Source organism: Moschus berezovskii, chromosome 18 (genome assembly GCF_049115385.1).
Source record: "Moschus berezovskii isolate FMDL1 chromosome 18, NW_MosBer_1.0, whole genome shotgun sequence".
NCBI classification, from domain to species: domain Eukaryota; kingdom Metazoa; phylum Chordata; class Mammalia; order Artiodactyla; family Moschidae; genus Moschus; species Moschus berezovskii.
This window is the reverse complement of record NC_142477.1, coordinates 53,340,178-53,355,520: the sequence shown is the minus strand read 5'-3', so window position 1 is coordinate 53,355,520 and position 15,343 is coordinate 53,340,178. Positions and strand designations below refer to the sequence as shown.

The 15,343-nt window shown below is 38.8% G+C and overlaps 1 protein-coding gene across 1 annotated transcript in view; it reads left to right on the top strand.

Moving 5' to 3' along the window:
• Positions 1 to 15,343, top strand: part of CDC20B (cell division cycle 20B) — a 33,956-nt gene that overhangs the window by 10,434 nt on the left and 8,179 nt on the right. The window contains 4 exon segments of the mRNA XM_055422050.2: positions 4,722 to 4,832; positions 8,518 to 8,714; positions 9,993 to 10,087; positions 12,208 to 12,433. Coding sequence (XP_055278025.2) covers positions 4,722 to 4,832; positions 8,518 to 8,714; positions 9,993 to 10,087; positions 12,208 to 12,433 — 629 coding nt within the window.

Sequence of the window (15,343 nt, the reverse complement as noted above, 5' to 3'; positions counted from 1 at the left end):
AGAGAATATACCTTTATTATTTTGATATCCTAGGAGATCTATCTATCTCTGTGTATGTATGTGTGTATTAATCTCTCTTTCCATCCTATTTTTTTAGAGAAGTTTTGTATTCACAGCAAAATTGAACAGAAAATACAGAGTTCTTGTGTATATCTTGACCTAACATATGCACAGCTTTCCCCACTATCACCATCCCACACTGGATTAGTACATTTGTTATCAATGATGAACCTCATTGACACTACTACTATCATCCAAGTCCATTGTTTACACTAGGGCTCACTATTGGTGGTGAATATTCTGTGGATTTTGACAAATGTGTAATGATACGTATCCACCATGATAACAGCAGCTAGAAGAGTCTTACTGTTCTAAAAATCTTTTATACTTCACCTATTCATCTCTCCCTCTTCCTCTAACCCTGGCAAACTTTTCACTGTCTCCATAGTTTTACTTTTCCTAGAATGTCATTTAGTTGGAATCACACAGTATGGAGCCTTTTCAGATAGGATTCTTTCACTTAGTAGTATGCATTTAAGCTTCCTCCATGTCTTCTTATGGCTTGACAGCTCATTTCTTTCTAGCACTAAATGATATTCCATCGTCTGATATACCACAGTTTATTTATGCATTCACCTATTCGAAGACATCTTGGTTGCTTCCAAGAATTGGCAATTATGAATAAAGCTGCTATAAATATCTGTGTAAAGGTTTCTCTGTGGACATAAGCTTTCTACTCGAGTAAATATCAAGGTGTGCAGTTGCTGGATTATATGATAAGAGCATATTTAGTTTCACATGAAACTGTCCAACTATCTTCCAAAGTGGCTGTATCATTTTGCATTCCCACCAGCAATGAATAAAAGCTCCTATTGTTCCACATCCTTGCCAGAATTTGGTCAGTGTTTCAGATTTTGGCTGTTCTAACAGATGTGTAGTGGTATCTCATTGTTTTAACTTTCAATTCTCTAATGAAATATAATGAAAAAGATGTTGAACATCTTTTCTTATGCTATTTACCATCTTTCTTGGTGAGGGGTTCAGATATTTTGCCCATTTTTAAATTGCAATTTTTGTTTTTTGTTGTTGAGGTTTAAGAGTTACTTTGTATATTTTGGGTAACAGTCCTTTATCACATATGTCTTTTGCAAATATTTTTCTCAGTCTGTGGTTTATCTTCTCACTCTTTAGGCATGTCTTGTGGAGAGCAGAAGTTTCTAATTTTAATGAAGTCCAGCATATCAGTGATTTCTTTCATGGATCATGCTTTTTGCATTATATTGAAAAAGTAACTGCCAGAGAATTCCCTGGTGGTCCATTTGTAGGACTCAGCACTTTCACTGCCATGGACCTGAGTTCAATCCCTGGTTGGGGAACTAAGATCCCGTATGCTGTGCAGCATGGCAAAAGAAAAAACGTCATTTCCAAAACTGAGGAGATTTAGATTTTTTCCTGTAATATTTTCTAGGAATTTTATAGCTTTCTGTTTTACTTTTAGGTCTACAATCCATTTTGAGTTAATTTTTGAGTTCTGTGTTTTTTTTTAATTTTATATTGGCATATAGTTGATTAACAATGTTGTGATGGTATCAGGTGGACCACGGAAGAACTCAGTGATACATATGGATATACATGTATCCATTCTCCCCCAATAGGTCTGTGTTTAGATACATTTTTTAAAAATTGAGGCATCAGTTCAGTTCAGTTCAGTGGCTCAGTCGTGTCTGACTCTCCGCGACGCTATGAATCACAGCACGCCAGGTCTCCCTGTCCATCACCAACTCCTGGAGTTCACTCAAACTCATGTCCATCGAGTCGGTGATGCCATCCAGACATCTCATTCTCTGTTGTCCCCGTCTCCTCCTACCCCCAATCCCTCCCAGCATCAGACTCTTTTCCAGTGATAGTTGACTCTCAACTCTGCATATAAGTTAAATATATGCAGAGTACATCATGAGGAACGCTGGGCTGGAAGAAGCACAAGCTGGAATCAAGATTGCTGGGAGAAATATCAATAACCTCAGATATGCAGATGACACTACCCTTATGGCAGAAAGTGAAGAGGAACTCAAAAGCCTCTTGATGAAAGTGAAAGAGGAGAGTGAAAAGGTTGGCTTGAAGCTCAACATTCAGAAAACAAAGATCATGGCATCTGGTCCCATGGGAAATAGATGGAAAAACAGTGGAAACCGTGTCAGACTTTATTTTTTTGGGCTCCAAAATCACTGCAGATGCTGATTGCAGCCATGAAATTAAAAGAGGCTTACTTTTTGGAAGGAAAGTTATGACCAACCTTGATAGTATATTAAAAAGCAGAGACATTACTTTGCCAACAAAGATCCGTCTAGTCAAGGCTATGGTTTTTCCCGTGGTCATGTATGGATGTGAGAGTTGGACTGTGAAGAAAGCTGATCACCGAAGAATTGATGCTTTTGAACTGTGGTGTTGGAGAAGACTCTTGAGAGTCCCTTGGACTGCAAGGAGATCCAACCAGTCCATTGTAAAGGAGATCAATCCTGGGTGTTCATTGGAAGGACTGATGCTAAAGCTGAAACTCCAATACTTTGGCCACCTCATGCAACGAGCTGACTCACTGGAAAAGACTCTGATGCTGGGAAAGGTTGGGGGCGGGAGGGGAAGGGGACGACAGAGAATGAGATGGCTGGATGGCATCACCGACTTTGTGGACATGAGTTTGAGTGAACTCTGGGAGTTGGTGATGGACAGGGAGGCCTGGTGTGCTGTGATTCATAGGGTCGCGGAGAGTCGGACACGACTGAGCGACTGAACTGAACTGAACTGACTCTCAACTTTATGTTAGTTTCAGGTCTACAGCAAAGTGATTCAGTTAACTTTTTCCAGATTGTCTGTGGATATTCAGTTTTTCCAGTGTCATTTGTTGAAAGAACAAATTTTCTCCGTTTTATTGCCTTTGGTCCTTTGTCAGAGATCAGTTGACTCTGTTTTTGTGGGTCTGTTTTGTGGGATCTCTATTCTCTTCCACTGATATATTTGTTCTTTTGCAAATACTACACTATCTTGATTGCTGTTATTCAGTCTCCAGGTCTTGTCCAACTCTTCACGACCCCATGGACTGCAGCATACCAGGCTTCCCTGTTCCTCATCATCTGCTGGGGTTTCCCCAAGTTCATGTCTATTGAATCAGTGATGCCTTGATTACTGTAGCTTTTTAGTGAGTCTTAAAGTCAGTTAGTGGAGGTCCTTCAGCTTGAATCTTTTCCTTCAATATTGTGTTGAATTTTTTCCACATACACTTTACAACCAGTTTGGCAATGTTCACACGGTAACTTGCTGGGATTTTAACTGGTAGAGCATTGTATCTATAAATCAAGGTGGGAAGAGCTAATGTTAATAATACTTACTTAGTCTTGTTATCCATGTACATGAAATACCTCTTCTTTTATTTAGCTTTTTTTTTGAGTAGAGTTTTGTAGTTTTCCCTTATACAGATATTGTACATATTTTGTTGGATTTATATTTAAGTATTTAATTTGGGGGGACTTATGTAAATGGTATTGTGCTTTTAAAGTTCCAGTAGCTTGTTGTTAGTATGTAAGAAAATATTGACTTCTGTATATTAATCTTATATCTTTTTATAATCACCCATTAGTTCCAGAAGATTTTTGTTGATTATTTGGGTATTACTCTTAAAAAATATAGAATTTTATATTAGCTTCAGGTATGCAACATTAATGATATATTTGTATATATTACAAAATGATCACCACAATGGATCTAGTTTACAACTGTCACCAGATATAGTGACAGAATTTTTTTCTTGTGATGAGAACTTTTAAGCTCTACTTTTTAAGCAGCTTTCAACATGCTGTACATTAAATTCTCATGATTTATTTATTTTGTAACTAACAGCTTGTACTTGATTTTTTTGAACCATTATTGGCAGTGCTTGAGTATATATTTCTAGTAACCTTGTAATTCTCACAATTGCAGGTTTTCACAGTTAGCACTGAGTCTATGAGTAACATGCTGGCTTCTTGGTGTGGCATTGTGAAGCTCTCATTCATTTATCAGAAGCTATGTGGTCATAGGGACCACAAGTCACCTAGGTGGGCTCATTTCCTGTTGATCATGTCAGTCTCAGTTTGATACAAGCCAGGTGGTTGGAAAGATGAAAGACAGTGGCTTGTGGTTTAGACTTAGTGGGGTCTTTTGATGAGAAGTAAAACCGAGCACAAGATATAACCTTAAATTCAGATAGTCATGGGAAACATGAGCCTAAAGTGACTCTGTGTGCTCTGGTACAAAAACAGTAAGAGAAAAAGTAAAAATCAACGAATCAACAGTTTTATTGACAAAGACTCAGAGCAGAGCTTAGGTCTATTAGAGAATTGTTGCTGTTATAGACACATGGATACATGAACATTACTTTGGTCTTAAAATCTCCAGTGACAGAATAAATATTCAAAGTATGATGTAGTGTCTCTGTGTGCTCCCCACAAGCTCTGTCGTTACATTTAGGTCTGGTACTCATGTGCTTTTTATTAGAAATGTCATTGAATATATTTTAAAAAGTGTTTAAATAAATACTGAAGTCTGTTTCTTCCTTTCCTTCCTCTGCAGCTTGTAATTCAGTTTTATCACGATGACCACTTTCTTGTTCACTCCAATATTGCTTAATACTTGCAAGGATTAATATTTTGTTTTCAGGATTATAGTGTAGAACTGTTTGTTTCTTGCAGGCTGCAGCGATGGAGTCAGAGATGGATACTTCGAAAGATTCAGTGATATAAACTATTCCATACTCCAACCAGAGGTGAAGATTCATCTTACAGGTCTTCGAAATGACTATTGTATGTTATTGTTTAGATCATGAATTGAAACATTGAAATGACAGAATGTATCCTGTGCTGTAGCATAAACTTGAAATTTGATTCTGGAAGAAGCAAATGGCCTTGTGCCTCATGCTTAAATGGTGTACCATCCAAATATGTTTACTATTGTGAGTTTTCTCTTGTAGAATTTTCATGTTCAGGAATGGGCATTGTCTTGGTGGAGCACAAGAAGCACGCATTTTGTTTTACTATAATAGAATGAACTGTATAAATGATGACCTACTCTTATGCTTATATTTTAAACATGGATAAATCTTACCAGTCAAACAACCATATTGGCTATTTGTCCCTAGTTTCTTCTTATGTCTCTAGGTTGTGATCTAGTTGGGAAAATGAGGCTAACCCACATTGAACTGCTACCAACATGCCAGTGTAGAGTATAAATAATAAATTGTGGGGTATAAGGAGCTGTAAGACTATATATAGTTTGGTGATCTTTGGAGGTGTCTGGAAAGACTTTGTGGAGATACTAAGACCTGAGATAGGTCTTAAAAGGATGGGTAGGCTTGGAGGAGTGGAAAAGAGAAGACAGAGCATTTTCAGCAATGTTAGCAACATGAACTAAGGCAGGATGTTGGTAACTAATAATAATCAATGGCAACGAGGAGGATACTTTGGGGAGTGGGGAATAGGGGGTGGATGAAGATTATAGAGAAATTTCAAAGTCTGAAGCAGATTTTTAGATTTGTTGTGCAAATTCTCAACTAGGCGAAACATCAAAGGAAAATTCATGGCAGAGTATGCAGAATGCATTTAGTAGGAGAGTTACCAAAAAGTAAGGGACTGTTTTCTCTGCATGAGGAAAAATATATAGGAGGAGGGATAAATTTGAGATTATTCCAAGTTTTGAAGCAGGAGAAAGATGGTGTCACCGAGAAGACAAGTTAGCAGGAAAAATGGTATGAGGAGGGAAGACTTTTCTTGCAGTATTACATTTGAGGAAATAGTGAGACATTTAAGAGTTTCTGGGAAATCATTATAAATGAGGTTGGTGAAAGAGGGGAAAGGCTGGAGTATAGGTCAGATGACTATGTTTGAAGCTGACAGCTAGGGTGAGCTCTTCTGGTGAGGCAGAAAGAGCAGAGGGATGAGGTTTGGTTCTGGGGCATGTTTACAGAGAGGAACGAGCAGGAAAAACACAAAATCATTAAAGGAAACAGTTTCCCTATCATTCTTCTCCTATACCTCCTTCTCTAAGAGTATTTATGGCCATGACTAATGAAAACTGAAGAATTCATTTCAAGAGATGTTTAAAAAGCACACCATTCATATTAAAAAACAAAAAATCCCTTTTTCCCCCTCTTCTCCTTCAGGCCATAACCCCTTTGGTCTCCCTTTGACAGCGAAACCTGTCAAAAGATGTCCATAATTCACAATTTGTTATTTTCTCTCCCCATTTTGTTTTTAATCCTTGCTAGTCAGTTCTTAAATCTCACCATTCCATTGAAACTGCTCTTTGTAACATCACCCAAAATTCTTCGCTGCTAAATCTAACAATCACTTTTTGGAGCTCCTTTACTTTACTCTGTCAACCACATTTGAGACAATTGGTCACTCACTTCTCCTTGATATCCCATTGTCTTTGTTTGCCTCCTAGTTTTCTGTTAACTCTTTCTTGGTCTTTTTTTTTTTTTTGCTGATTTCCCTCCTCTTGTGTCTCTCAGCCTCTTAAATTTCAAAGTGCACCAAGTCTCATTCCTTGGACATCTTTTCTTTCTGACTTCTACATTAGTTGATCTGTTGGCTTTCTGGCTATATCTCCTTGTATTATGTTTTTAGTTATTGCTTTAGGGACTGCAATGCAGTCTAAATTTTCTCAGTCTACCTAGAATTACTGCTGCATATTTTACACAATATATAAAAATCTTGCAGTCATGTGTTTCCCCATCCCTCAGCTTTTATGGGAGAGTTACTTTAGTTGTCTATGTTTTAAATCTACATGCATCGAAAACTTCACCATTGTTAAATGGTTTAAAAAGCCATACATATTTGTGTGAGGGAAAAATGGTCCTTATATTTACCCAAATATTTACCAATTATAACATTCCCCTCCATTCCCAAAGATCCAAATGTTCCTCTTATATAAATTATTTTCAGTCAAAAACCTTCGGTTAGTATTCACAGATCAGGTTTCTTATTGAAGGCTTCTCTTACCTTTATTGTGATGTATTTGCTTGATATAGAATTCTGGCTTGCCAGATGTATTTTCAGCATTTTAAAGATGTTGCACTGACTTTTGGCCTCTATGATTTCTGGTGAGCACTCATTTGAAACCTTGTTCTCTTGTTTCCAAGACCTGACTCCAGTTACATATATGTTAGATATGTTGTTGTCTGCCTACAACGTGGGAAACCTGGGTTCAGTCCCTGGGTCAGGAAGATTTCCTGGAGAAGGAAATTGCAACCCAGTCCAGTATTCTTGCCTGGAAAATTCCATGGACAGAGGAGCCTGGTGGGCTACAGTTCACGGGGTCGCAAAGAGTTGGACAATGACTGAGCAACTTCACTTTCACTTTTAGATCTGTGGATGTTATTCCACCAATCCCTAAGGTCCTGTCCATTTCTTCAAAAAATTTTCCTCCATGTTTTAAAGATTGGATTATACAAGTTTTCCTTGTACTTACACACTTTCGGGTTAGGCTGAGGTGTGTGTGGGTTCATACACTCACAATTAGAGGATACCTTTCTGTGGTCCTCTCCCCTCCCAGGCTTTCTCCTCACACTTTGGCCACCTCAAGCTCCTTTCTCTGATTTCTTTGACCAGAAACAAGGTAGGCTTTCTATTTGAGTTTGAACTACTGCTGTTATTCTATGATTGGGGCCCACCCTCAGTGTAAAGCTGTGTAAGGAGAAAACTCACCTCTGGGTGGATGGCCTCCCCAAGTTTTGACTTCCTTAACTTGATTTATCTGCTTTTGCTTATTTTCCAGAGTTATCAGGTGTTTGTTTGTTTTTCGAATTTTGTTTAGAGTTTGTAGTTTGCATCGGTGGGAGGGATGAGCTATAGGGAGCTTATATTGCTCTGGTGGGACTGGTGAGCTTCATAGTTTCATACTGATGTGTGTCAATCAGGATAGGAGTTTCTGTCTTATAAGAAATAAGATCAGGTATGGCTTAGTATGTGGTCATTCAAATATGGTTTCTCTGAGCACTCATGTAGTTCTTAGAGTGTAAGAGAGAGAATACTGAGAACTTCCAGGTGTCATAAATAAGCCAGAGATCACCTCTTCTAGATTTACTGTAGTTTGGTTGTCTTTTGATTAGAAATGACGGTGGCAAAGGATGTCTTCATAAGAATTATGTGCTTTTAAACTTTAATGATCTGTTAGATGAAATCCATGTATTACTTATAATTATAGATGAAACTGCCAAGTTTTCTAAATGCCTCTGAATAAGTATACATGAGCATAAATGATAAGTGTTATTGCTTATCTTGATACAAGCGTTATTGTCTATATTGAGATGAGATTCTATTCCAGCTTTCATTTTTGAACTTCTAATGATCTGATTGGATCCATGATTCTGTTTTTCAACTGACCATGGGGAAATTATTAATCTTTCTCCTCTACCTATAAATTAAGTTGTTTATTTGAAAATATTTTTTTGGCTGTATAATCACCCCAATCTGAAATGCTTTCTTACAGATCTGAATATCCTGGACTGGAATTTTCAAAATCTTGTTGCCATAGCCCTTGGATCTTCTGTATACATCTGGAATGGGGATGATCACAACAGAATTGAAAATATATACTTAAGTCTCCCTTGTAACTATGTGTCTTCTGTGTCCTGGATAAAAGCGGGAACCTGCCTGGCAGTTGGTACCAGCGAGAGAGAAGTACAAGTACTGGGCAGCATGTTCTTTCTCATCATGTGTTCTGTAGAGTTGCTAGATAACTAAGGTTGACTTTTTTAAAGCTTTTCTTTTATATGGACCATTTTTAAAATCTTTATTGAATTTGGTACAACATTGCTTCTGTTTTATGTTTTATTTCTTTGGCTGCAAGGCATGTGGGATCTTAGCCCCCTGACCAGGGGTCAAGCTCACACCTTCTGCATTGGAAGGCGAAGTCTTGACAACTGGACCACAAGAGAAGTCCCTAAGATTGACTTTTAATAACAGGTTATGATAAAATAAACTTCTAGTAGACGTAGTACCTGAAGCTTTGGGGAGTAAGAGGATATGCCATTCTGGGTCTTCCCTGAATGCTGTTTAATGAGAATATAGGGATACTCTGCTTTGTTTTTTCACATAACCTTTTCTGTGTCACATTTCCTTTTATCCCCTCATTTTTTTCTCTCAAACTAAAGTTGGGCTTATGAGATCCCCAGTTTTTAGAAATTTGGAGAGAAGTCCTGAACCTGAAATAGATAACCTTCCAGTCCTCCTTTCTTACCTAAAGCCAAAATCAGAAGTAGAATTACTTAAAAGTAGTGAATATTTTTCTAATAGGCTTTCTAAAATGGGAGCTTAGCAAGTTTCCATCAATCTATCTAATTTCTCGTGTATTATTATTATTGTTTATTAGCAACAGATAAACAACATTGCTTGGGTGCCCAATGACTTTGGAGGGCCACAGATGGCTCTACTGTTTTTTCATCCCTGTAATGATCCTATGAGGGTCATGTCATGATTTCTTCTTATGCCAAAGTTATCATTCTTAGTATGGGTTAGAATATAATTCATAGCTGGAAGGAAAGGAGTTTTAGCAGTAAATGGAATTCCTGACTCTAGAAATTGTATAGGCACTCAAATTTTATTTGTTGATAGCTGTAGGTGGATTTCCAGCTTTGGAATTCCCATGGTTTGAAGGAACTAGAAGTGTCAAACAGTAATTCTCAACCTTTTGCAGCTGACTGAATTCACCTAAGGAACTTTAAAATAAATGCTGTATGCCCAGGCTCTTACTCCCACCATTGAATCAGAATGTCTAGCACCCAAATTCTGCTCCCTAGATGATCCAGATATGCAGACAGCATTGAAAACTGCTTTAGGGTTAGAGGTGCTGAACTTTCACTTAGCACAAGGGCTGGCTGTATCAACACTAACTGGCTATTAGCCCTTTGAGAAGATTGTGGGTTGTGAAAATGCTACATAACCATGGTTTTTCATTTTTTTCAGTTATGGGATGTGGTCACTAAAAAGTGACTGAGAAATATGCCTGGCCATTTGTCAGTAGTTGGGGCTCTAAGCTGGAATCACTATATCCTCAGCAGGTGAGAAGCATCTTATTGGAACCAATTACGTTTGCATCACCAATTGATTACAAGTGAATGGAACTATAAAATTTGAAACCAAAGCCAAAGTAAAACCAAATAGACATGATTAGTAACAGTCATGATCCTACCATAACTGTCAGCTGTTCAGACCTTCTGGTGATATAAGTGGTCCAGTGGCCATGTGTCTGCAGCGTGTACTCATACTGGCTTTGTGAGGTTCAAGATTCACAGGTGAAATGATTGTTAAAGTAAAATGTAAAACTCGGTTTAAGCAGAAAGTTTCTCTGTACCAAGTAATACTTGCTAGAGGGATATTTTGTTGAAATCAGTATTTATTGCTGTCAGTATCACTAATGTGGAATACGTTAAGCTTTCTGGGGGCATAATTCCAGTTCACAGACCCACAGAGGTTACAGTTGGAAGGAACCTCATAGAATAACCAGTTCAGTGATTCTCAAACTTGACCATGTGTCAGAATGGCCTGGAATGCTCCTCAAAACCCAGATTGCTGCCCTCTCTCTGAGAATCTGAGATTCAGTAGGTCTGATGCTGGGCTGATAATATGCATTTCTAATTTCTCAAGTGATGCTGATGCTTCCTCACTTTTGAGAACTACTGATTTAGTTGTCTAACTGCTTCTTTTTGACTAGAAAAGTTAAATGACTTGTCCCTGTGAGCCTGCATAATCAGTCTAAATATTTATTTAATAAGTCATTCGTTTTCATACTGTATTTCTTAAATAAAACTCAAAGCCTTCTACAATTTCTTTCAGTAGCTCAGATGTAAATTGAGATTTCAAAACTTTGTAATTATAACCAAACTTAAAACTGCTTACGCAAAATGCCCTTATAAAGGAATAAATATTTATCCTGAGGCATTGTTGCAGCCAAGTCAATTCTATATATTTACTTGGGTTCCTTTTACAATCTACACTGTGTAAGTTTAGTTTCATTATCCATGAGGAATATGAGCAAATACTTTCTTAGAATAATAGCAGCTAAAGCATTTGCCTGTGATGTGGGAGACCTGGGTTCAATCCCTGGATCTGGAAGATCCCCTGGAGAAGAAAATGGCAACCCACTCCAGTACTCTTGCCTGGAAAATCCCATGGACAGAGGAGCTTGGTAGGCTACAGTCTATGGGGTTGCAAAGAGTTGGACACGAGTAAGCAACTTCACTTTCAAAATGTTTGGAGTACTCTGTGCCAGGAACTGTGCTAACTCTTGATGTGTATAACTGTGTTTTAATCCCTGCAATAATACTACAAAGTTGTATATCCCCTGCACCCTCTTTTTTTGAGGAGTAAACTGAGACAGCAGCCTAAGGTCACATGGTTAGCATAAGGGGAAGAGTCAGGCTTTGAACCAGGTGGTCTGGCTGCAGAGTCTATATAGTCATCAGAATATTATTCAGGGCTGAGCCTGAGTAGTTTTTAAAAAATCTGACACTGGACTTTGAGAAATTTCAAGAAATAATTGTAGGCACTTATTTACTTTCTCCTTGGAGAAAACTGGTGCAGAAATTATTATCAGTATCACTTATTATCTTTGAGTGATAGGACCTTTATCATCATTTGGATCCAACTCACTGAGAGTACAGACATTATCCAGTGATTTTGAATCATATTGCAGTTTGTTGTGACTTTCAGATAGTTTTATAATCTTTTTAGATGATAGTAGAATGAACAAGTAGATCTGCAGATTAATAGAAAAAGGAAATAATACATTTCTATGTCTAATAGATGTATGGTGTATACACCGTTTCATTGAGATAACATGAAGTATTGAATTCCAGAAAAGTACTATCAGGGAAAATATGATAATCTTCTAAATTTGTCTTTTCCATGTCTGTCCGCATCATATTAAAGCCATTGGAGATATCTATCAAAGGATATATTTTTAATATCCAAATTTGAAACTGTCAGGCAAATCTACTTAACTTGTGAGAAGAATCACCCAGACAGAATACTTCATCCTTATTAAGTCAAGATATGTCTATGTTTTGAATCTATCCTAAGGGTTTTTTGGGAGTATGAACAATACTTCCCTTCATGTTATTCTTATACGGCAGTAGGGCTCAAGTTCTCCGTCCTAACCTGCCCCCTTACCTCTTGGCAGTGGGTCGAGACTTGGCCGTGTTTACCATCATGACGTTCGGGTAGCCCAACACCACGTTGGAACTCTTCAACACAAACAAGCTGTGTGTGGTCTGAAGTGGGTGCTGGGTGGCAGGCTGCTTTCCAGTGGCTGTAGTGATGGACTGCTAACTATATGGCCCCATGATCCAGGTGCAAACGCACAGGGTCACCTGCTAAAAGTCATACATCAACCTACAGCAGTCAAGGTAAGAAATTCAACAGTTCTGAAAGGTATGCTTGGGCTGGTGGTTAAGCATGGGGTCATCTGGTGTAAAGGTTAGTTAAAATATAGCTTTGCTAAAGTGACAAGGCAAAAGCTCTTCCTGCAAGGAGCTGCTTGTATTCTTAGATGTCTTATCAGAAATACAGTGAATTGAACTAAGATATTGTTGACTACAAATTGGCACTTGCCATCTGCCATCTGTACTGCTGCAGCTGCTAATTTTCAGTATCCCTTGAAGGACTTCCCTGGTGGCTCAGATGGTGAAGAATCTGCCTGCAATGTGGGAGACCTAGGTTTGATCCCTAGGTCAGGAAGATCCCCTGGAGAAGGGAATGCCTACCCACTCCGGTATTCTTGCCTGGAGAATCCCATGGACAGAGGAGCCTGGCAGGCTACAGTCCATGGGATCACAAAGAGTTGGACACGACTAAAGCAACTTAGCGTAGCGTGAAAAGAGTTCAGGGTGAAGAATAGAAATGAAGCAGTGTGTTTGGAGAAAACAGGCAGAATAGGTCTTCAGATAGTTCAGGAGCTGATATTTTGAGCCCAATTCTTATATCTCCTGCATCTAGAAAAGCACTAAAATACTTCGTGGTGATGACTGCTCCTTGTGACTAGCAGAAACCTTCTGCAGAAAATAGGTGCTTGAGTGCATGTACTCCCCCTTCACTGAGATCACATATATACTGACCTTCCCTCTGCCTCTTTGGAGTAGTTTCTCAGAGGTATCTGAGTTGCTGTCTCCTGGGCTATCGTCATCATTTTGGCCCACGTAAAATTTAGTCACAACTCTTCCTGCTGTGCATTTTTTTTTTGACAGTAGAGTTTCTGGAAACCTGAACAAGCCAAGTCTTGTGGCATCTACTACCTGGGGAATCATCAGAACAGTCACTAGTGTAAATGTTCTCACAGGCACTGCAGACTAGCCAATTAGTGTAACGAGCAGACTTCAGATGTTGACATCTGTGTGATTCTGCTCATGATGGAGCTTCTAGTTTTGCCAAAACAGCTTGTTTGTAGTAAAAGCTAATTAGAAATAGGGTACTGAAGAGAATGATTACTAATAAATATAAAAAATACTAATATTCATCCTGTGATAAAACTGAGGTTCCTGGGCTCAGGAGAATTTCTCAGCCTCTCCAAATTAGATGCAAAATTTTGTGTTTACTGAAATAGCTGTCTTATTCAGCTCAGTAAGGGGTGTAATGGAATGGTTATTTGAAAAAGACAATTAAGGCAGGTAACCATAAGATATAGTACATATATATTGTAAATATTTAATTTCAATTTATTTTATTCAACAAATGTTTTATTTCAATTCAATTTTAATCTCAATTAAATTGTACATTTATTCATAATACAAGGCCAAGGTCTTTACTTTGAATGAAGTTTGGCTGATTAGAGTTCTTCACTGTCTTTCTTGTATGAACTACAATCATATTTCATTGTGGTTTCTAATTATATTTATTCTGATATCTATTATTATGTAACAAATTACCTTGAGTCCTGGTGGCTGGCTTAACATAATTATTTTATTATCTTTTCTGGGGGTCAGACTTTGGGAAGGGCTCTTCTGAGCAGTTCTGGCTCAGGGTCTCTCATGAGGTTGCAATCAGACAGTGACTGAAGCTGAAAGTGCTAGGAGCTGGGACAGTGTTGGCTGGCCAGTCATCCTTCCCTCTTCACGTGCTCTCAGAGCTTCTCTACATCATGTGGGCTAGTCTTACACATGGGCTTCCTTACCAGGTGGCTGCCTTAAGGGAGGTGGACTTCGTGGTTCAGGGCAACAGGGCTTCAGAGAGCAAGGTGCAAGTGGCATTGTTAGGGGAACACACACTGACTGAAACCGCCCACCTTGCCCAGGCACCATAGTAACTATTCGCATGAGTTGTTTTATGACAGGAGGTCCTGGTAAGGAGCACAAAACTAATAAGCCACTATCAACTGGAAGAGTTCAGGAAAGGTCAAAAGGAGACACCACATGTCTGATCACCTCCAAGAATCCTCCTCTTTGGCATCCATCTTGGCTGAACAAGACATGCACCACCAGGAAGGACTCTGAGTCAGAATAATTGGCTAAAGACAACCCAGAAACTAATCCTATCACCATAAAACCAGAGGTTATGAGCCACTGGCAGAGCTGTGCTCCTGGGTTCCCTTACCCTACTACTCTCCACCCGGGTGCCCTTTCCCAATACAATCTCTTGTTTTGTCAGCACATGTGTCTCCTCGGACAATGCATTTCTGAATATTAGATAAGAGCCCAGTTTCAGGCCCTGGAAGGGGTCCCCCTTCCTGCAACAGCATCACCTTTTATGACCCAATTCCAGAAGCCAAGTAGTGACACTTTTGGTGCATCAATTGTTTGCAAGCCAGTCCCAAGCCTTCCCAGATTGAAGGGGAGGAGAATGAGATTCTACATATTGATGGAGGATGTTGGCAAAGTCCTAGCTGGGCAAGTGGGATGGGAGATTAATTTTTAATGATAAATGAACTTAAACTGAGGATGAGATTAGTGTACTCATCTGATCCTGGTGTTGTAAAAAGTTACTACTATTTGGAAAAATTTATGTCAGTACTTCTGAAACTTGGAATTTACCTAAAAAATAATATATTGGCAACAAAAACATATGCCAGAACATATTCATTAGAGTGTTCTTTATAAAAACAAACAATACAACTCCCTCCCATGGGCCCCCCCGCCCCACAACTTTCTCCTAAAAGCTCAACCCAACCCAGTGCAAACCAAATGAAAATAAGATGAAGATCAGGGAATTCCTTAGTGGTGTGGTGGTTAGGACTCTGCGCTTCCATCGCTGGGGGCCTGGGTTTAATCCCTTGTTGGCAAACTAAGATCCCACAAGCTGCACGTGGTGCAGCTGAAAAAATATTG